Here is a 22,746-nt window from a genome sequence, read left to right on the forward strand (position 1 = left end):
AAACTCCGGCTTGCAACAAAATGCGAAGACACACCTAACTCCATCTCTTCGCTCCCACTTACAAACCCTACTTCGACGGACGGAAGGACGAACGAAAAAACGACATAAAAACGCTACCTACCCATCTGACCCCACTCTGCCCTCATAACTCCAACTCCACAAACTGAAACCCCGGCATGGTCGGCAGCACATCTACATCGGTCCCGTCCCTCCCACCCGCCTGCCGCATCGCCAACCACACTGCATCGGCATTAACCGCCTCCAGCGCCTCCCTCACGCCGTGCCGCTCCCACGCCAGCGTGCCTAGGACGTCGAGCACCTCGTCGAACATCTCGTCGTCGACCCCGACGCACTCCACCACGGCGCTCAGGAGCCGCACGACTGCCTCCCAGACCCGGCTGGCCTGGCTGTGCGCGCCCCGGCCCGCCTTCGCGTTCGCCTTCTCGTTTGCGGATGCGGCTTTGGAATTTCTGGCGAGCGTCGTGAGGGCGCGCCATTCGTGCCGGATGCGGGACGAGAGGAAGGAGCCCGCGCAGCGGCAGAGTTCGGCTACGGTGTCGCATGCTGCGGTCTGCACGTACGTCTCGGGATCGTACAGACGCGTGATGAGCACGGGCCAGACGTCATTTACGAGAGGTAAGAATAGATCTTCGTCGGAGGCGAGGGCGGGTGCGGACGTACGAAGGAGGGAGAGCAGTTTGGTGCGCAGATGGGGCGACGAGGAGGTGAGGTGGTGTTGGCAGTGACGGGAGATGAGCTGGAGCATAGTATATGTCTTGGTGGGGGGTGGTTTGGCTATTTCCTGATCCTGGTCTTGATCTGGGATTGCTTCTTCTTCTTCCTCTTCTTCGGGAGCTGGGTCGGAGGAGTCTTTGGGCAAGGGTCGTATTTCATCGAGAAGGTCTTTCGCCGATTTCCACGGTCTTTGAGGGACGGCTTCGTACTCGAGCGGAGTTTCTGTGGATATAGGTGTGCGTGTGAGGAGTTTGACGATGTCTGCGATCGAAGGTGGTGCAGGTCGGGTTTTGCGGTGGTTGGGGGAGGGTACGGCTTCGATTTGTAGCTGGCCAGATATTGCGCCTACAGAGACGATCTCGCCAAGCACCGAGAAGAGGACGTCGACCAGAGCTTGGTACCCGTGGAAATTGTCCAGCGCGGCAAATATGGAGTCTACAACATCATCAAGGTAGGGGAGGAGAGAGGGGCCGGCGAGGCGGATCATCATGACTAGGACTTGTGGTGCCTGAGGGGAGATATCGAAGGTGTTTAGGCGGAGCGAGATGGCGTTAACCATGTAATCTACGTTATCAACGATCAGCTCACTCGCGTTGGGGTAGCCGCAGGACTTGGAGATGATGTTTAGACTGGTTATGGCGTGTTCTCGCAATCTTGTGTTGGGATTTCCGAGAAGTTGGACGACCGGGTACAGTGTGTCTACCAGCTCGGTTTTGAAGCCAGTCTTCATGCGCCGAGAAGCGTCTGCCACAACTTCTAAAGCAATGGCTCGAAGGCGCCAATCTGAAGATCTATCGTCGGTATCTACTAGAAGGGAAAGAGAGAACGAAAATAGCTCTGCATTTATAGACTCTTGCTCGTCTGAGTCTGTGAGTGATGACACCAAGAACTCGTCCAGGTCTTTGTTGCTCGATTCTGCGGAGCGAAGAATCTGTGATGCAAGCCAGTATGCCGACAGAAGACTGGGTCCAGATGCGGATCGTGCGTACTCTAGCATCTCGCTGGCCATGTTTAGTTGCGACTGCCTGGTCCCAAGCCTACCGATCAATGCTGTGAGCTGATCTCGAGTCTGCAGCTGGCTCTGCTCCCCCATGATGATCGGGTGGAATTGGTATGCAAGAGTATTGTCCGCTGCTAGTGTCATCGCAGCTTGACTATTCATGTCGAATTCTGCTTCTTGGACACCTTTCGGTAAAGGCGAAGCTTCGAGAGTAACAGTAATGCTATCTCGAAGAGACACGCCAAGTGCGTCCTCGAGAATCGAAGACTCCAGGTTCAGCCCAACAAGTAGCTCGTGGGCTTTCGATAGTTGACCTAACACAGCGCGTTTGGCCATCTCGTCATTAGACTGCATAACTCGAGGAAGACTTGTGACCCAATTGTAAAGCGTAATTTTGATCAAGTCTGTTAGATCCGAATATATAGATGCGAGATCTACGAGAGATGTTGATCTCTCGCTCGAATCGCCTTCGAAATCAATACCAGTAAGGGTCATGCAAGTCTCAACCAGTATGGAAGCAGCTTCGGAGAGCGTCTCGTGGCACTCGTCCAACAGGGTAATACAGAGACTGTTCAAAGCTTTTCTTACTTCTACTGACTCGTGGCTTCGGAGTCTGATTATATTGGACAGGGCCAATTTGACTTGACCAACAGTTGCCTTCAGCCATGGCTTGGTAAGATTCTCTTGTTCCTCACTGTTCCTTTTGTCTTCTTCTAATATTCTCTCGCTCCTGATATTTCGCGTTCGGAGATCGCTCAAGGTAGAAACGAGAACATGTGTAAGGACCTCTAGCGCCTTGACCAGAGCCTTGCGCGACCTCCGAGTCGCAGTCCCGGGCATGAGGAACTTGGTCAGCGCAGAAACCGTCCCGGGTAGGAAGTTAGAAAGAGCTTGGGGATCCTTGACGCAGCGCCAGATAGCATGCAGAGCTTGCAGAGCCTGGAGCTGTGCCGCCGCCGATGGCCCATCTGTAACCCCATCCAGGATCACCGTGACACAGTGTCCCAAGGCAGGTATAGTACCGGAATCGACCATAGATGCTGGACCCCCCGGCGTATGTGCCACATCCCGGAAGAGCGCGGCGAGAGCTCCGAACGCCTCAATCAGCAGCTCCTCCGGCGGGCGCGCAGAAACCTCTTTCCCAGGCACCCCGCCGGCGACGAAGGTGAGGAGAATGAGGAGCTGCTTCGCAAGGTCCAGGGCGACCGAGTCTCTCCACCCGTATTCGAGCAGCACCCTCGTGCATCTTATTGTGACTTCGGACAGCCGGTCGGTATAGGTCTTCTTGCGCTGAAGGATCTGAGAGAGCGGGAAGAAGACGTAGTCTGCCAATTTCCCGTCGAACACGCCGTCCGTCCGCTGGCACTTTTCTTCGAGGATTACGAGAAGCTGGGCTGCGGCTTTTATCAGGGCTTTGGCACTGGTTGCGCTACCGTCGTCTCGCAGTACTAGCTGGCTGAGCTCAACACACCTAGGTTTGAGCTGTGTGACTATCAGCGGGGTTTCCCGATAAAGAAGAGATGGCCTAGATACCTGTTGGAAGAGCTCATTCCTCGCAGAGCGTGCGCCGTTTTCCATTGCAGATCTGGGTAAAGCACGTTATGCGGTCTGGGTTTGGCTCAACGAGGCGGACAAGGTTGCACAAGGCTGAGAAGTCCGGATCCGCTTAAACCTCCGAAAAAGAAGCGCAAAATATCTTAAATGTTATATACCCACATAAAACCTTAGCAGATACATACGACCATAGACTGAGGAGAATTGGGCATCCCGTTCGCTCTGCCATACACAAGCCTCAGATCGGCAGATTAGTAGTTGGGTGGGTGACCACCAGCGAATACCTGCTGTTGTATGTTTTTAGTTTTTAATTCGTAGCAGGGGCCGCAACTTCGCCCGCACATTCCCTAATTGTTAAATAATCGCTTGTTTTTGACGCCCCAGTGCCTACATGGCAGATGAAGAGAGTCGACGGCAGCAGGCTGTCCAAACAGAAGAAAACTTCACAGCCAAATACGACACGACAGCAGTGCAATGATTCATTACATCAAATATACATTGTTCTATTTTTTCCAAGACGCCGTCACAATTATTCAAAATTTCTCGCTTCTCTTCAAGTGGCAAAATGCAAAAACATCTTCCACAGGTCGTCTATGAGATTCTGGTGTAGGCCTCCGAGTCAACAATCAGCATACCCGCGATACTAGCTGATGTCAAGGTGCTCATAACGCCGGATATCAATGCGCTCACGGCAACCTTCGCAATACGGCCAGATTGGCCAGGTGCGAGAGAGGACAAGACTCCGATTTGGGTACCGACGGACGAGATGTTACCGAAACCGCAAACGGCGTAGGTGGCAATGAGGCGGGAGCGCTCGGAGAGTTTGAGGTACTCGTTTCCGGGCGTTTGGTCGGCGAGGGCGGAGAACTGGATGATTTGTGAGCACATGGGACCTTGGTATCGAGGTATCTCAAGAACAGGGACTTACAGCGACAAATTCGTTAGCCACGATCTTCAGTCCGATCAGCTTTGCCACCCGGAAGATGTCGCCGTTTCTGGGGACTCCGAGCAAGAAAGATATAGGGAAAAAGATGTATCCAACAAGCAACTCGACGCTCAAGTCCGGGTCCGTGATATTGATGTAGCGACCCCACCATCCAAGGAGACCGTTAACCAGACCAAGAAGGGACAGCACGCAGAGAAGCGCGGCGATGATCATACCACCGATTTTGATTCCGAGCCAGGAGCCATTCGCGAAAGCGTGGAGACCGTTGGCAGGACGCTCTTCATCGTCCTTGGGCATGACGGCGTTTCCAGCGGTCAGCGACTCTTCGGTCTCGGGGTAGCGAAGCTTGGAGATGGCCAGGGATGCCGGGATGGACATGACGCAGGAAGAGACGAGAGCGAGAGGACTGATACCCATGCCGATGTAGGCGGAAAGCACGGACCCGGCGATGGTTGCGAATCCGGAGGTCATGACTTGGTGTAGTTCAGCAGATGTCAGATGAGGGATGTACGGCTTGATCAACATGGCGGATTCTCCTTGGCCGACAAAGGGAGAAGCGGCAGCGACGACGGCTTCGGCACCGGAGACACCCATGGCGTAGAAGAAGATAGTAGCGAACTTGCTGATGGCCCATTGCAGCCATCCCCAGTAGTAGAGGAGCTGCACGAAGGCAACGAAGAAGATGATGGGTGGGATGACGTTGAGGACGAAGTAGCCCAAGGTGAGGGCGTCGGCGTTGAACAGAAAAGTAGTTCCTTCTTTCGAGAAGCCGAGGAGAGAGGTGGCGAGGAAGGCGATAAAATTGAATATGTCGTATCCCGCTTGTGTACGGAGCACGAAGAGGGCTACGATGTACTGAGCCAGCATGCCCACGATGACGGTCTGCCACTTGATGGCCTTGCGGTTCGTGGAGGTAGCCCAGAAGCCGAAAATGAAGACGGCCAGGCCGAACAAGCTGATGGCGCGGTTGGCTCTCGTGTTGTCTGCCGTCTCGTCACTGGCAAAGGTGCCGACGAGGAACACCGCAATGGTTCCAGCCCCGCACAGAGGCGTTCTCAGCTTCTGGGGGATCATGTGAGCTGGGCCGTAGACGGCCTTCATCCAGATCATCGCAATTGGCTTGGTGAGGAACTTGGTCGACACATATAGCGTGACCAGGCGGATGGTGAGGGCGAGCCAGAGTAGGAGCGGGACCAGCCAGGACTCGGTCGGACCTCCAATCGAGTGACGATTCAGATTCAGGGCTGCAATCCACCAACTGTGCGAGCTGTCTGTCAGTCCCTGGTCTGGTGTAATGTGATGTGGTGATCTGGTGATGTGTGATGTATGTTGTGGTTCGTTACACGCGCAAGGGGGGCAGAAAATTGATGGATAGGAAGGACAGGTGGGGGAGGGCGAGGAGGAGAGAGGAGAGAGGAAAGGGGAAAGGGAAGGGGGGAAAAAGAGAGAGGGAAAAAAGCAGAGTTCGTTCGTACCCAGTCATCACCACCCAGAAAGCTGGGAAGGCGAACGGCTTCGCCATCAACCAGATCTTGCGCACCTTGCCTGGACGCTCCTGCTCCTCATCCTGGCTCGAGTAGCTGGCACTGATGGGCTTGCCATCGACCTCCTTCTCGCGGTAGGAGGAGTCCTTGAGGGAATTGTCCTTGACGCCCTTCTCGCTGTCGACCGCTATGCCGGCTGGCTCGCGGGGGCCATCCACCGTCGCGTCGTTGTTGACGTGACTCGCCATTGCGATAAGTAGATTGTACCTGTATATATAAGTGTATATATATATATATATATATCGATGGCCCTTCGCAAGTTTGAGCGACTCTTCTAAGGAAATACTGGTAGATACCACTAACGAAGAACAAGTCGGCGACAGTGAAGAGGAGCAGAAGGAGGATCAATACTCGCGTAGGGTGGGGCCGCAGTGACTTTTATACAGCGTACAAGATCCAAGCAGCTAGGTAAGAAGTAGCGAGTAGGAAGCTTATCAGCTCGTTGTCTACCTATCCGTCTCTTTATCAGTCTACCGTATTTATCGGTTTATGGTTTATCATTTTATCAGCAATGGCTTTCGCTTAGCAAGTTGACTTTATTGACATGCGATCGATTGATTTCGTCACGATACTGTAATACGGAGTAGTCAATCTGTCGCTTCTTCCCGAGTCCTCTGTCGTGCCCCTGGTGCCCCTGCTTCCCATGCGCGATAAGGTGCTGGGCGGAGCTTGGCACCCCCGCGATACGAAGTTTCTTTCGCTCTCCCTCTACTGTACTGTACCGGTACTTGGGTCTCATTTCCTTCCACTCTATCTATATGTTTATTGTCTCCATGGATATTAACTCCGTCTGTATGAGGCATGTACCGATATATTATCTACCGATCTATTATCTACTGATCTACTAGTATTATCGACATACCTATACATGTTTGTTATCATTGAGATTAGACGAATCGCGTCCCTCGTCAGCCTTGGCCGCCATCCGGCTGCATGGCCCGATGAGGAAGGTAGTGGGTGGGTGGGGGGTGAGTGAGCGGGCCTTCCCCATCGTCTATTCATGCTCGCGCCAAAGAGCAAGCCAGCCCCTCGGTGCACCCTAAACCAACAGGAGCCAATCAGAACCGAAGATGATCACCCTGCTGACTAATACCTTTCTAACCCATTACAGTCATCCTGATCACCTGACTGAGCGCTGGATATGGAGGTCGCTTCCAGCGGTCTCTGCTTCACAACCATCAACTATCAACCATCAATCATCAACCTTCAACCATCGACCATCAACCATCGACCATCAACCATCGACCATCAACCGTCGACCCTCAACCGTCAACCCTCGACCTTCTATACTCGCCTCACGAAAAGGGGATCGACAGCTGCTTTTCTCATGCCGCCCGTCTCTCGTGCCGTGCTGATGGCCTGCCATGCCATGCCATGCCCAGCTGCTGCTGTGTGTGCAACGAATCCCGAATCCAACGTACTATAGGTGAGTCCTGCATGCATCGGTCCCGCGTCCAAGCCTGGCTTGGGGGATCACCACTTCAGGAGGTAGCACCGTCGCCAGACAAGGAAGACTCTTCTGAGACACCGTCTCGACTTACCTCTACCAGCTACATATCCATCGGAATTATCTGCGGGGAACGTCGCCCACATCAACGCAACCTCTGGCCGGCGAAGAAACCGAATCGGTCTCTTTTTCGCAGTTTCATACCTAACTCAACGGCGCTGCAAAGGTCACGCGGGGACTGCGAGCTGTCGGCAACTGGTGACTTCTGCAATGCTCCGTCGGTGAATGCGGCACGGGCTGGAGCATTATGCGGTCGCTTGTCACGATGTTGTGTATCGTTGAGTCTCCAAATGCCGTTATTCTTCTCCGTAAGCTGCGCTCTCGTCGCATCTCCGTCGTTTAATATTGTTTTGCTCTGTTTGGTTTTGATCTTGGTTACTGCGGTGAACAGGAAGAGACCTAGCTTGCACAATGGCACGCTGAATCTTCCGCATCGCGTCAATTTGAATCCCAGAATAGCAAGTTGCCGGCGCCGTGTTGCGTTTGCCGATTGAGTCTGATTTGTTTGAAAGACGTGTTGAAATGAAAGATTTTGATCCAGTATCGTCTTTGGCATTATGAAGTGTCTTTGAATATTTATATAGAAGATGGGAATCCGCTCATTCGTCAGCCGGGATGCCTGATTTCTACTCGTGCGGCTAGTAAGTAAGTAGTACCTTACTCTTGCGACGATCTTTTGGAACTGCCTAGACACAGAGAGATGACAACGCTCTGACTGGCTGACTAGCCCTAACTAAGCATTTACGGGCCCTCGTTGCTTTTGCTCATTGATGCAAAGACTGTCATCAAACCTCTCGCTTTTGAGATAGAGTAATGCTAAGCTCATGCGGGAAAGACCCTATTCGTGGGCTTCTTACTTGGGATACCGCCGAATACAGAGATCGACTTGGCGTGCAGCTCATCTCCGGCAGGGAAGTGCGTTATGTTTCAGGCCTTTTGTTCATTTAGCTTAGTAGTAAACAGCAAGAGGATGCTCAGCTCGCCAAGGCGGTTCAATACAAAGTGCTGGGGAGATACGGAACGTCGACTTTTTGCATAAGTACATCATATTACTTGTTTTTTTCTCCTTGCCCAATACTCTTTTAAGAATCAATCAAACTCCTCTGGCAGTTTCTCGCATCATGAAGCTCCCAACTTTCGTCGTTGCCGCTTTGGCCACCTCGGTCTTCGCGGCGGACTTGGAGCCCTTTGTTAACGAGCCTGATACCGGACTGGAGGACTACCTCCGTACCACTGGGTGGGTTCCAGGACAGCAGCCCTTGCTCAAGGACATGCGAGCAGTGCTGGACTTTGACTTTGCCGCTCGTCAGACTCTCGGTCCCCAGCAGTACGCCTTCTACCGTGTTGCGGCAGCGGGAGAGTGGAGCTACCGAAACAACCTGAACGTGTGGTCAAAAGCACGCTTCCGCACCCGTCACCTGACGGACGTTTCTCAGGGTAAGTAGAACGTTCCGAGGTTTCCTTGCCTTTTCCTGATGGTATCACCCGTGGCGTGGGGTGGCGTGGAGTGCCTAAGGTTAATCAATCTATTTGTTTACTTTCTGAAAAAGAAAAAAATCCTCGCTTACGCGGAGTCCGTGTTACTAGTCAACAAGACCATGGAAACGACCTTCCTGGGCTACAAATTCAGCGCCCCGTTCTTCATTGCCCCTGCTGCTCGCGCTATTCTTGGACACGAGCGTGGGGAGCTAAACTTTGTTGATGCCTCGGCCGCTGAGAACATCCTTCACATCCCATCCATCTTCGCCTCCAAGAGCATCGAGGAGATCGGAGCACAGAAGGCCTTGTACAACGGCACCTTGAATGGCCCCCTGGTCGGCTTCCAGCAGATCTATGGCAACCGCAACCTGTCGGTCATCTGGTCGAACATTGCGCGTGCCGAGGCGCAGAACATGAAGGCTATCGTCTTCACCGTCGATGCCCCCGGGGACTCGACCCGACACCGCGCCGCACGCTACGACACGACCAACGCCAACAGCGGCGGCAATGCCCTGACCTGGGACCTCTTCGACCAGATCGTGGCCCGCACCAAGCTGCCTGTGATCATCAAGGGCATTACGACGGTCGAAGACGCGCAGCTCGCGGTGGAAAAGGGGGCTAAGGGCATCTACATCTCGAACCACGGTGGGAGGCAGCTTGAGTACTCGCCATCGCCGCTCGAGACGGCCTACGAGATCTACCGCAACGCGCCCGAGGTCTTTCAGCAGGTCGAGGTTATGGCCGACTCGGGCGTGCGCTATGGCAGCGACGTCATCAAGCTCCTCGCCCTCGGGGTGAAGATGGTCGGCTTGGGCCGCCCCTTCATGTACGCAAACACGTACGGTGTCGACGGCGTGCGCAGGCTCATGCAGATCATGAAGGCCGAAATTGTCGGGGACGCGGCCCAGGCAGGTGTGCCGGACCTGCAGAACGTCAGCTCCAAGATCCTTAACTTCAAGGAGCTCGAATCCAGCGTATTCTTGACGACGAACGGGTATTGAGTGTTGAGGGAGCTGGGTTCTGCTCCGGTCGAGTTTGGTTGGGTTGGTTCTAGTCTGGTCTGGTCTAGTCCGATCCAGTCTTTTTTATCTTCTCAAAGAGGTGTTAGCTGGTCGACACCGCCTTTAAAATGTATATCTTCACTAATCAGTCCACATCAGAGGTTTTCTCGGCCGAGAATGATCGTTCGTTCCTTGGTGGCTCGTTCACTGTACATATCAACACATACACATATACATTCTCACACAATATATCTACGCGATCGGGTAAATCAGGCTCGGACTGAAAATATACACGCCCTCTCTCGCCTTTTGTCGTGCGGGTATATAGGGTTATAAGACTGGTTACTGCAATGTGCATTGCAGGTCTGCTTTTGCACATCACCTTTGCATGAGTACCTTACTTTACTGACGTCGGACAAGAGGAGAAGGCGCTATGTATACTTGGCGCTTCCGCAGTTGCGATTCCCATTCCATTCCATTCCATTTACTGACTTGATGACAAAACGTACCGCGTAGAAAGAAGACCCGGCGAAGAGATCGGAAACACTCTTTCTGTATCCACATTCATTCAGTTCCATATGTAAAAAAGGTACAAAAGCTATATATGTATTATCAAAATTATAATATATATCTCGAATCGTCGGTTTGTAGCAAGTCGGTCAATTCTTTCGAATTAAATTTAAGGAAACCGACGATTATATGGAGGTTTTAGGGGGGATTTAGTGAGTGAATCTCACTGAGAGGAAAACCACTCCGTATAACTCATACACGACCCAGGCCTTACGCCGTAGTGGTTGGAATGTGGCGGGTATTCGTATCGCGTATTTATATATATCCAGCTGACATGGAATTGCATATAACCTGCTCTTGAAGAGGCTTGAGGTATTGATTTATCATTACACATTCTTACATCGTTCATAATAATCCCTTGTTCTAGAGCGAGCAAGCAAGTGAAGCAACGGTCTACCCTCCAACGCAGAGATCACAGACACCCACCACCCCTTCTTGCCCCAAACCGTCCAACTCCAGAAAGATGCAACATCCAAGTCTTAACCTCTCGAAAGACCAGAAACCCTATCCTCGCCATCCTCATACAGACCCCATCTCGATATCGCTGTCCTCGCCTAATCTGACGCCTTCGTGGCCACTATCCTGACTCTCTCCACCCTCGCCTCCAGATGTCTCGACGACCTGCTCGACACTACCGCCCGGAAAGTCCGGACCGACAAAGTGTTCATCCCGCAGAAGCTCGCCGTTGAGTATGCGTCCGAGATGGCTATCCACGAAGCCCTGACCCTTCCTACGCATCGCGAAAAGCAGTCTCAGGAACGGGACCGGGCTCCGCTGGAAGCGGCAGTAGCGAGCCATCTTGGTGTCCAGGTTGACGCGGTCCTCGTGGTGCACGAATCTAGCACGCGGCGTTAGCTTCGTCTATATGATACGCGGCTCATGTGTCTCGAAGAACTTACCCATCAACGGCAACTCTCACCAGATCATCCGGCGTTCTGTAGCACAGGCCTAAGAACCAGCAGAGCGCTAGATACTCCTCCTTGTTTTTCAAGTACAGTTGTCCGGCGAACAGGCCGATCTGGATCCCAATAGGAGGGGCGACCCAGTCGGCGGGCAGGGGCGGAATCGCGCAGAAAGCCAGATCTTCGAGCGTGTTGTTCGCCAAGCTCAATCGAGGAGTGTAGACGTGCAAGGTGACGAGGTTCTTCTCGCGGATGATGGGAAGGAGGGCGTTGGCTTCCTGCGGGCTGATGATGAGAACTGTGATGAAGGATTTGGAGCGCTTGAGCGTGAGTAGCCAGTGAACCGGTCGGAGGTACTGGTCCATCTGGTCTCCGTTCTTTAGCACCACCGTCTCGCCAAAGTCTGTCGATACAAGCAGGTCTTGAGGCCCTGTTTTCACATTAGCTATATTGTTAGGATTCTATGACTTTGGCTGACTTACACGCAGGAACTTCCAAGGCAGCTCCAGCGCTTGTGTTCATCAAAGTCATGAATGCTGGTTTGAAAGCTGGCGAAAAGCGATTGATCTCGCCATTGGTTACGAACCTCACAACGTCCGGGTGGGTATGATGAGGCCGTGCAGGCAGCGGAGATGGACGCTCGATCTCCTGTTCCCTCTCGTTCTCGGGCTGTAGTTCCCGCTCCTGCTCCTCGTGCAGAGACGAATCCTGGAAGGACGTGAGTCCGAAGTCTCGGCACTTCTCTCTGATCTCGTCAATCATCTTGGTAAAGGAAGCAAACTGGCTCCGACCGGAATTCCCAAACACGACCTCTCGCTCTTTGGATTGCTTGATTCCGATGCCATAGCGTTGCTCCAAGCTCTGGGCTTCGGGCTCGAGTATGGACCGGGGAATGCTCGGAAGGCCAGACTCGGTATCGCACGCTGCTCTGCGACGATAGTGACGGATTCCCTGCGTAGCCCACAGTGGTACGGATCTCTTTGTTGACTGCCAGGTATTCGTGATGCACCACGCAAGAACATCAGCAACATCAATATCGTCCCCAACTGACTTGCCATTACAATGGAGGATCTTCAGACGGATCTCTAGCGAGGGGGCGAAACAAACCGATTGTCCTTTTCCCAGTTTGCGCAATCGCATACAGGCTGTCAGGGTTAGAAACATTCGGTCGTGAAACGGGACAAGGGGGTTAATTAGACTAGGAACTTACCTTGGGCCAGCCGGTCCTTGGTCAGATCCGGACCCAGAGTTACGATCGCGCGGTAATCCGATGGCATCTTCAGGTCTGTTCCCCGCGTATGCGATTCGTCTAAGAATATCAGGCAGCGATCCATCAGGTTTGCGTAGGGCGATACATGGAGCTGCTCTATAAGACCGCTGCGGCTGGAAACACAGATTTCGTTGTCATCATTTACGAAAATGGCAGCCTCTGCAACAGTGCGATCCACCTGTAGGAAATGGGGTGTCAGTGACTAGTTTCCGAAGGGTTTAAGAATAGGATAGTAAATGTTCCCCGGGGTTCGGGGACAGTAAAGAAAGGAGGTTGAGAGACACCCTCGTTGCCTACCATAGATAGCCATTTCTGCGCGACCTCCACGTTTCTCAGTTCCAAGACTTGCGCGCCGACATCAAGAAGAACCCGAACCGCCGGAACACAATTGACTGCCATTCTAAGCAGCGCATCTGCATCAAGGACTTCCACGCCTTTGGTAAAAGCAGAATCCACGGTGTTCTCGGACCGTAAGAGGCAATCGAGAACTTCCGCGTTGGTCTTCAGCTGCTGGGGTAGATCTGACTGCTTAATGGCGACAGGAAGCACGTACTTGCTGTCGTTTGTCCCGCTGAACCCAGTCATGGGATGCTGCTTTTCTCTTGCAAGTTCCCAGCCAGACGAGGATAACTTGTGAGTAAATTCCATCATCTCTTTAGGAAACACAAGATGCGACGTGTGAAAGTCAATCAGGGCTTTCGACAGTCGCAATAGCGGAAATAGCACTCGCGAACATTGAATTTTGTTGCTCAGGTTGACGCCACTGATTTGTCTGAAGCCCTTCGGAAGATTAGGAATTGAGCGGACCCATTGCTGATAGGCTTCTTGGGGGTGGTCTGATTGCAACAATTCATCAAACGAAGCGTATATCTGCTTCTCGTTCAAGCCGCCGTAGTAGTATGATAGGCAGGTCAGCACTATTGCCGTATCCGGGTGTGAGAACTCGGCTCTAGCTGATGGTGAATCTTTGGCTTGATAGGGAACTGCTAATCGCGTGCGGACCAAATGTAGGCCATAGTTTACCCTCCAACGCTTTTGCGCAAAAGCAAATGCTAGAATCCCACCGGCGAACAGCCCCCGAAGCAGCAGCAGCCCAGACTTCATCGATTCTACACTGAGTGCACATTCTTGAAGTGGCTTCGTCTCTGACTCGGTCATCGATGAATCTGTGAGGAATCTGAACAGAGTGCTTCGAGCTTGCCGAGGCAAGTTCCAAATAGCAAGACCGGGCAGGCCCTGATCACAGATCTCCCGAGCAACAGCGGATAGAAGTGCGACGCCTGCCTCTTCTTGAAGAATTCTGATTCTCGGGAAGCCATCAGAGGATTTGACAGACAAGACCTCCAGGCCGTGGGGGAAAACACCAGCATGAGCCAGATGAATAGCCGTCTTGGCGAATATGCCGAGAACATGCTGGACTATCTGCCAGCGGTGAGGCGAGTATTCGGTCGGTCGTTGGGAGCCCATGGTGTATATCTAGATCATGTCAGCAATCATCGTGCACGAGGGACCGGAGAAACGTACCAGCTCAAATCTTACTGACAAAAGCTCGTCGGATTCGTCAAGAATGTCACGAGAAACCTCGAGCAGCCATTCTGAACGATATCAGTAAAAGTGGCAGATAGCTTGGTGGCTAGAATAGCCTGTCAAACACGGAAGTAACTTACTCTGTGTCTTGATCATAGCGAAGCCCACAGGATTTCCTTCAACAAATCTTACTCCGGAGCCCGTAGTTTCAATAGTTCCGACATCTGAAAGGGCATGGTCGAGTCCTAATAACTCAAAAGACAAAATATGTTCGGGTTGAGCAAGAAGGACGCCACCATCGTTCAAACACTCCTCGTAAATTTTACGAATTTGAGTAGCTTTTTCTTCGTTCAGTTTCAAAGACCGAGATATCGGCAAGTAGTAGACGCGCCTATTGATCATCCCTCCAAGCTTATTCTGCAGAAGCTGCCGCATCTGAGTCGCGAGCGATTTCAGAACTACGACTCGTGACAATTTGTTTCCGTCAGCGAGAGTAGCAGCGACTATAGGGACGATGACAGAGCTTTTGCCAAGTCCCATATTAAGCTGCATGATCGAATTGGATCCCGACGATGGTGAAATCATCTCCGTGGCAATTTGAGCTTGCTCTGGGCGAATCAAGATGTTGTTCTCCAGTTCCAGAAGTAGCCAGTCCGGATGGTCTAAAGGATTCCATCCGACGTGACCATGGTTGCTCAACTCTGCAGCGAGCTCTACCTTATTGTGAGAACAGGCTTTCAGGCGTTGAGCGTGCTGTAAAACAGTCATCGCAAGACCGAATTGCGTGATGACCAGCTTCCACGAGAGTGGTAGAGAAAAAAGGGAAAGCTTTCCGCGTCCCAATTGTGACAGGATGATGCTTGGTGAAAGCCGAGGCGAAAATTGTGCTACATTGCATAGTTCGTGGCCTGGGGTCGAAGGGGATCGAAGGTGAGAGCAGATATCCTCTATACATCGGGCAAGTTAGCCATCGCCATCATGAGAATATTTCGTGAAGAAGGTCAGACATTTCAACAAAATCATGGATAGAAAACATCGATGGTGCCACCCGATTTACGTACGGTATAGTCTAGCCGCTCTTTGGGAAGCCTGTTCCAGGTTAATGTTTAGTAAACTGTCGACATTCTCAACTGCAGGACTCGGCTTGGCAGAGTTCAGTGTATACGCTTCATAACTGCGCTTCAAGTCATCCCTAGGAAATAGGCAAGTCAGCAATCTCTAAATTACAAGGATAAGGTAAAATGTTTCCAGAAGACGTTGACACATTGAGTAAAATGAAGCATGGGCTTACAGGTAGAGTTTCTCATAAGTGCCCGTAACTTTTCCAGATAGAAATGCTAACAGACTCGTCAATTTTCCTTCATGCTGGACGGTAAACACAGCTGGACCCTCGGAATCAGAAATCTAGAAGAATCGGAGTCAGTAACTATTGCCTTAAATCAGGTTCATCCAGATTTACGAGAGAATCAGAGGAAGAAATTATGGGGCCCGGAGCACATACCGCTTCGTCTTGCTTTTGTGCAAGTAAGCTCTGTAACCATGGAGCATTGTCATTGTTCTCGATTGCCTTTGGTGCAGCATTCTTGAGAAGGTCCACGAAGCTCAAATAGCCAGGAATGCCACAGCTACTGACACTTGCGGGCACTCTGAAGGAGTAAGCAGGCGGATCACCCACTTCAATTGCACCACGTTGGAGAACTGCCTGTATCTCTTTCATGAGATTCTCGAACCGAGAATTTCGGTGCCATTCCCTGAACAAGGATTCAATCTCTTCCACAGCGCTCTGGGAGTTGACATAATTGCTGAAATTTTGCATCTGGTCTGCTGGGAATTTATATTTTCGGGGCCTAGCCGGCCATTGTTCAATAAGAGACAGGGTAACAGCGCGGAATTTTGCGTCAGCAGCTGAGTGGAAAGCCTGCCGTCGGCGATTCGATGAAGCATTGGCACTTTCTCCTGGCTGTCGGGCACTCTTGAACTCTATCGATTGCTCGAAGCTGGCCGAGTGGCGTTTGAATATATCCATCACACGTTCAAACACAGGGCTGTAACCAGCAGCGAGGTCAAAATACTCGTAGGGCAGCAACTGCACTGCTCGGAGCTCTGCCCTTGTCGCGAAGGCCAACAGTGCCTCAACAATATCCAAATCAGCGTGTGGTGAGAAACTCAGACTTGACAAGAAGATCATCACCGAATACTTGTCCTTGTATGGATCGCAGTTGGATAAGGCTTTTCGGAAAGCCCAAAAAAAGTCAGGGAATATATCATCGGGCTTCTGGAGCCAGCGAGAATCAAATCCGAGACGAATGAGAGCATCATGACTAGCTGCTGACATAGGAGCGCCCCATGACTCGAATTTTTGGAGTAGTCCTTGACAGACTCTCGAATTCGGGGACCATGTATCGACTAGTTCTGCAACAGAACAAGCTTTAATCTCGCGACGCTGGTCATAGATCCGGTCCCTTGAATTGTACACACGGTCTTGCGCTGTTGTGAAGCTCTCCGCACCGTATCCATCTCCTCGAATACTGCTGAGTCGGATGCTTGTTCTGCTGTATAATTCAATATGTTTACGTTTGCGGAATTCAGGGGCCTCCACGCGTGACTCTTGAAATGGATGAAGGGATGCAGCTTTCTGTAGCATAGCCTCGATAATCTGGAAAAACTTCTCGTCTTGCTGAAGTGTCGGTAGCTTCATCCAATGAACAGTCTCCATGGTCTTCAGATGCTTTGGGTAATATTCCCGACTGGGCGACAAAGAGGCTATTTTCTCGAGGAGTTCAACATCTTCCTGGTTGAAAGTGTCAAGCGACTGGGTGGATGCTTGAGAAAGTGTTTGAAGGGCTTCTTCTGTTCCAGTCTTAGATGTAAGATCATCGGGTAAACAGTAAGAAGTAACTGCATGCAAGTACACTCGGAAAAGGCGACTTCGAAGACTGCCGTTGTCGATCAGGCGTCCGAGTAGGTTATCGATCTGAAAATAATGGTAAGGAACATGCTCCGTCGTGCCTCTCTCAATCCGGACCTCAGTATGCTCATTATTTGGCTGCTCTATAAAACGGCCTTCTGGAATAATGACAGCTCGTGATGATCCTACAAGTTCTCGGAGGACCAGTTTGCTCACAAGACCGTTTAAGCATCCGAAAGATTGGTTGGCGTCGATTACCATCCCGCGGAATTGCTTGGATTCGATAAGAGAGCTACCAGTCGCGATGAAAAAGTCTAGGTTCATACGCGGAAGGGAGATCTCGAGTCGATTCTCTACCGAGTCGAAGGTAATGTGAATATTTTTGGCGTTTTCGATTGGCCTCAAAATTCGATGGATGACTTTAGCTGGATGCTTTGTAATACCCACAAGCTTGCGATTTTCTTGGACAAGACAGCATTCGCCAGTTTCATATGAGAAAGTCCTCCAATTATTTGGTGAAGTAGTCCAGGGCTGATCAGAAGGTCGCCACTCAATATAGCCAAGTCGATAATCAAACCAATGAGTGTAGTCAGTGACGAAGCTTTTGGGAAAGTCGCCTTCAAAAGCTCGAAGGGGAAACAACTCATACTCATTTCCATCCTTCAGCGCCTTGATAATGAGATCTTCATCACTTAGGTGGAAATGAACCTGATATCCATGGATCTCCTTTCGCGATTCGAAAGTCATACCGGCAATTTGAGACGGAACAACCTCTAGGACTCTTCTACCGAACAGCCGACGATAAGACTCATGAGACTCATAAGGCAAGGGAAGGCGGGACAATGGATAGCCATTGACAAGGAAGCTACCGCTCAAGATGTTGAGGTGGATTTTTAGAACGGAATTACCGTCTCTTGAAGGGACTTCTGTTTGTACATAACCCTCGTTTGGACGAGGCCTAATCTTTTGAGTCAGCCACTTGTCTCAATATATGATGAAGAATAATCATTAGGGTAGAAATCAAAATACATGTGATGAACTCACAATCCAATCCACCAGCCAACCGGCTTGTATGCGGTCCAGAGACGACCAATGGCAAGATCAATACCTCGCGGGTCGGTAATAATCAGCTGTCGTAATGATGACTCGAATCGATGAGAAACTCTTTTAAAATGTTCCAATCCCGAGCGAATGACCGAATCTAGTTCTTCATTACCCGCTGGCGTTCTGTCACGAATGGTTATAGCGCATTCGACAAAAATAGAGACATTCTCTGGCGAAGAGAGCACAAAGGGAATGTAGCGCAGATCAGTGTCAAAAGTTCCGTGGCAAGTCAAGGCCATATCGAGAACACGGATGGCCAGTCTGCTGAGCTCTTCATCTTCCTCACTTGTATGCAGGAGGTCAATAACATCATGCATCCAACGGAGCGCAACACTTCTAGTTCTATCCAAATATGCAAGACATTGACGTTGGACAGCGTCATGTGGAGATAGGGATAGCAGTCGAATTGCCAAAGCCGTGTACGTACGCACAGCAGATGCACCCTGCCAATTCGCCTCTACGCTTGACAGTCCGTCGTTGAGACAAGTTACAAGGGTCAATCCGAAATGCTCTTCCTCGAGGTCCAGATGCGAGTCTCTTGCAGTTTTGTCATTCCCAGGACCTGCCTCATATGCTGATTGGAGCAATAAGATATGAGTTTCAACATGCTGGAAATTCAAGACCTGTGATGCAAGTTCTCGAGCAATATTCCGCCACTGAAGTCTATGACCCGCGCGCAATGTACAGAAAGCATAGAACTCGTGTAAAGTTATGGCATCTGGACAGGCGTCTTGTTGCGCCAGAACTTGGTTCGATGTATGTGTTGTTCCCTTCACGGCGTATTGCAGGGTCTCATAAGAACCTTGTGGGAGTTTGAACGTGCAACGTCCCCCAAGGCAGTGGTTGCCGAGTATTTTGCTTGTCCATAGGAAGGTTTCCGAATCATACATAACACACTTCAAGCCGTTGGAAACGCACACCGACTGTTCCGAGGTAGCGCTGATTTTTTGGCTCTTGTAGTGGGATCTGGAGATATCCTTGATCGAGGAAGCTAACCTAGAAGATCAGAAAGTCAGTATTTTTTCATTTTTGATACTCTCGGGAATAGCCTTAGGAGAGAACGAGCCGTGAGACACCCAGGAGGAAAGGAGTGGCTTCTGCTTGATCAACCTACTGAAGTCTTCCAGTCGGACATCTAATCCATTTTTTGATGCCACTGAAGCTATGCCATGTATACTAATAATGAGGGAGTCAGTAGTTGATAGAAGTGATTGTGAAACACTGAGTACTAGTCCACGGAGAACTGTTGGCCTTGAAGCACGCACCTTATCAAGAGGTTGGCTTGGTGTTTTCAAATCCCAGACAAAGAGGTCGACTAGAATTTCATAGGTTGACTCTCTCCAAATTCTGATAAATTCAGGCACATTGAGTTCAAATACAGCAGCCTTTGCCTCGACGTCCTTGGCAGGAAGTGGCCACTCGTGAACATCTATTGATATGCCCACAGCTGCGGATTTCAGCAGGCACTTCTGGCAGCTCGGGTCGTGCTGAGAGACTTCTTTTCTTTTCGATTTCTTTCCTGTCATTACCATTCTCTGCGAGCACGACATCGAGTCTGGGAACGATGTTAGCAGATGATGTTTCAAATGTGTAGATTTTCAAAAATTTGTCCTAGCGAAGACATTGAAAAAAGTTGCGCAGATTATACGTACTCGATTGTGCCAGCTTCTGATTGTACTCAGACTTCTTTGTAGAAAATTCCTTGATCTTCTTTTCCCGGTCTGATGCTGCGGAATTTTCGATTTCGATTTTGATATCCTGGAGCTCAGGAGACTGTTCGAAGTACTTAACGGCGAAGCTATCAGGCGTATTACCTTCAAGAAACAGAAGAGGAAAGCGAGGCTCCGAATTCGCTCGTCTCTGTTCGATGTATTCCTCAATTCTGAATAATCGATCCATGTCTTGCTTTTTGGGAAGAAGTAGTCTATCAAAGAGGGATGGCGGGAACCCCGGTTGGTACTTCTTTAGCAGGGGCTCTCGAGCGGTCGTAAATTTGTCTAAAGCAACCCACAAATCCATCAAAGTTAAGACCATGACAGAGTAGTTGGTGGGATTACCGCGGTATTCTCTATGGGCGGCCTTGAAATAGATCGACATCGCGCGAGCGAGGTTTGTGCACGAAAGGACCGATGGATCCCGGAGAAGATTAAGTGCTAGCCACAGCTGCAAATGGTCTCGCACCCAAGCTTCGAGATCGTGCATGTGTAACTGATAATTTTCAGTAGTTAGTTTCTTCAAGATGTCAATTGATGGAAAAGACGAGGCCTCCTGCAGTATTCTGTCCTCGCAGATATGTATCGCAGGACCAGTGTCGCTAACAGAAAGTGGCTGCCGACTTGTGATTTCGATGATATACTCTCGGATTCTGGGAATGTCAAGATGGGTGTGGGCGTCTGCATGCTGGATGCCAGAATTTTCGTTAAATCCTGTCGGGTCTGGATTTGCTTGAATCAGAGACCACTTCTTGTTTAATTCTACCTGTGCCGCAGAGATGCTATCTCGAACGAAGTAGATCCACTGCCGAAGAATGGGAGGTCAGCAAATACCGTTCCTGGAAGTCTCAGGAGAAATCTTGGAGGTAAAACTGTCTCAGGACTTGCCAAATAAAGGTATTGGCTATTGACCGGCTACTCACTGGCATATCATTGGCGGCGTTTCCAAGCTTCAGCATTCGTCGACTGATTTTCGCCGACATGATAAAAAGCATCTCTCCTGGCAGGCATTGGGCTACAGCATCATTCAAGAGCTTTGCCATTAGTAGAACCATGAAAAACTTGTACTGAGTGTGCACAATTTTATCCGCCTTCTTTTCCATCAATGATGTCTGAAGAGCAACTCGTAGCAGTAGCCAACGGGGGCATCTCCGCCATGGGGCGAGAGTTCTGTCCCACAGCACATCGTCTCTTGTGGCCTTCCATATACGAACAGCGTCCGACGGCTCTCCAATAGCTCGTAGAATTCCCGTAATCATTTCTGTGACGCTGTATGACGAGAGGAGTCAGTAATCGACTGAGCAGCAAAGTCGTAAATCTGGGAAGGAGAAGAAGAATTTCTCATCACGTACTATTTTGGATGTGTAGTTTGACGTATTTCCACATGATCGGCTCTGGGTAACACAAGGGTCAGTATGAGCGTTTTCGTGGGGGAACAGGACTTACTTGGCTTTATGTGTTTTCGGAGCAACGTCTTGGAGAACCTCGACACTCAGTTGCGTCACAAGTTGGGCAAAGGCTTCTCTGAAATTGACATCAGCTACTCGATCATCAGAGATGGCAATTGCTGGTCCAGGAAAAGAGCGCAGTAGTCTGCCCTGGGTATTTATGACCACATCAGTGGTGGGAGATAGTTCAAATGACTCAAAAACATAGCTATCTTGTGTTCTGCGAACAATGATACCGGCATTTTGGGATCGAACGTGGAGGACGTGGATACCTAGTGAATTTAGCATCAGAGAGATTCCCCAGCATCTGAGATAGGGTAAAAATAATATGGGTTAGAATGTCGTTTTGGGGGAAGGGGGGTGAAGCTATCGCCATGGGAGGGAAAATGAAGGTGGCGGCGGGAACGTACCCCCAACAAGCATTGAGCCTAGAGCATCTGCCAGCTCCGACTCAGAGAAGAAGCCGTCCTCGTTCTCCGATAACAGCAAATTGAAAGAGTCGATCAAGATTGGCCATCTCGCATCGTTATGATCGCATGCGACAGCTCCACGCAAGGTCGTGACCACCAGCTCAGTCAGCCTGGCCCAGAAGTCAGCACACGATAATCTCTCCCGACATGTCTTGGGAAAGGTGGAATCCAGAGACGATGCTCATGTCTTACAATCTATCTCCCTCGGCGCTCCAATCGTCAGACTGGGGCAATTTTGGTGGCAGGAACACGTGCGCGATGAGGAAATTGAGATCTGCCATTGCGCCTCATCAGGCACCGCAAAGGGCGCGTCGGACTTTCTGTGGCTTTTGCTCTTCAGTTGGGTGGGGTTGGGGGTGTGGCGCGTTGTGGAGAGTTCGTTGTGGACGTGAAGATTTGAAAAGATTCAGGGTTGTTGAATTTCAACTCTTTAGGAAGGTACATCACGTGACATTGCACTAAAAGCCTAGCGTACTTCGACCAACGAAGACCGCCTGCCGGAGGGAATAAAGCTGCATTGGAAATTCATCAATACGAAAAGCCCGCAGCCAGGAGATTCGAGCGCCAGGAGCTTGAAACAATGTTCGAAAGGAAGCATGTGAACTGGGAGAAGTAATTAACTGCAGTTTTGTCAAGGATTCTTCCAGAGCGGCCCACGTGACCAGCCTTTCCTTTACCGAGATCTAAACAGGACTTTTAGCATCAGGCTTCGCGATCTCGAAAAAATATATTCTTATCTGTCAAAGTGTTCATTGATGTGAATAATGATTTGAATTTGGTCCTAACCCGTACCATCTCATGGTTTTGGGGTGTTTTTCTCGAGGACGTGTTCTCATTTAAGGCTTGCACTGTACTGCTCTCTCGTTTGCTTTGATGCTTTCTGGTAGATGACAATACACGTTCTGTTCTATACTCCCCCCTTTTCCTGACCAGTGTCTTCCACAGTCAGAATAATGAGTTCTTGCATCCAGACTGGTATATCTATCAGGAGGGGTATACTTGGAGCTTCAAATACCCCATAAGCATCATTGAGCTACTTTACTTCAAACCTTTCTGCATTTACTCATCC

At 50.5% G+C, this 22,746-nt stretch overlaps 5 protein-coding genes across 5 annotated transcripts; 1 reads left to right on the top strand and 4 right to left on the bottom strand.

Moving 5' to 3' along the window:
* Nucleotides 1-142: 142 nt before the first annotated feature.
* Nucleotides 143-3,313, bottom strand: L3040_000699 (uncharacterized protein; the record flags this gene model as incomplete). The annotated part of the gene is made up of 2 exons (XM_066155269.1): nt 143-3,217; nt 3,269-3,313. 2 exons carry the CDS (start codon nt 3,311-3,313, stop codon nt 143-145), a joined length of 3,120 nt encoding a protein of 1,039 aa, XP_066013304.1.
* Nucleotides 3,314-3,880: 567 nt separating this feature from the next.
* Nucleotides 3,881-5,967, bottom strand: L3040_000700 (uncharacterized protein; the record flags this gene model as incomplete). Its single annotated transcript, XM_066155270.1, has 3 exons — nt 3,881-4,156; nt 4,218-5,493; nt 5,711-5,967. The coding sequence occupies 3 exons, from the start codon at nt 5,965-5,967 to the stop codon at nt 3,881-3,883; spliced, it is 1,809 nt and encodes a 602-aa protein (XP_066013305.1).
* A 1,404-nt stretch (nt 5,968-7,371) lies between these two features.
* L3040_000701 (uncharacterized protein) lies at nt 7,372-7,842 on the bottom strand (the record flags this gene model as incomplete). Its single annotated transcript, XM_066155271.1, has 1 exon — nt 7,372-7,842. One exon carries the CDS (start codon nt 7,840-7,842, stop codon nt 7,372-7,374), a length of 471 nt encoding a protein of 156 aa, XP_066013306.1.
* Nucleotides 7,843-8,407: 565 nt separating this feature from the next.
* On the top strand, nt 8,408-9,766 carry L3040_000702 (uncharacterized protein; the record flags this gene model as incomplete). The annotated part of the gene is made up of 2 exons (XM_007288198.1): nt 8,408-8,723; nt 8,874-9,766. The coding sequence occupies 2 exons, from the start codon at nt 8,408-8,410 to the stop codon at nt 9,764-9,766; spliced, it is 1,209 nt and encodes a 402-aa protein (XP_007288260.1).
* Nucleotides 9,767-10,855: 1,089 nt separating this feature from the next.
* L3040_000703 (uncharacterized protein) lies at nt 10,856-21,958 on the bottom strand (the record flags this gene model as incomplete). The annotated part of the gene is made up of 18 exons (XM_066155272.1): nt 10,856-11,174; nt 11,236-11,668; nt 11,721-12,383; nt 12,449-12,686; nt 12,806-13,984; nt 14,033-14,103; nt 14,176-14,982; nt 15,097-15,227; nt 15,327-15,439; nt 15,537-17,901; nt 17,988-18,970; nt 19,313-19,602; nt 19,700-20,564; nt 20,683-21,028; nt 21,112-21,153; nt 21,206-21,479; nt 21,618-21,787; nt 21,870-21,958. 18 exons carry the CDS (start codon nt 21,956-21,958, stop codon nt 10,856-10,858), a joined length of 9,378 nt encoding a protein of 3,125 aa, XP_066013307.1.
* Nucleotides 21,959-22,746: the final 788 nt, after the last annotated feature.

The sequence above is a fragment of the Drepanopeziza brunnea genome, assembly GCF_022702325.1.
Source record: "Drepanopeziza brunnea f. sp. 'multigermtubi' strain 214-2 chromosome Unknown ctg1, whole genome shotgun sequence".
Lineage (NCBI taxonomy): Eukaryota > Fungi > Ascomycota > Leotiomycetes > Helotiales > Drepanopezizaceae > Drepanopeziza > Drepanopeziza brunnea.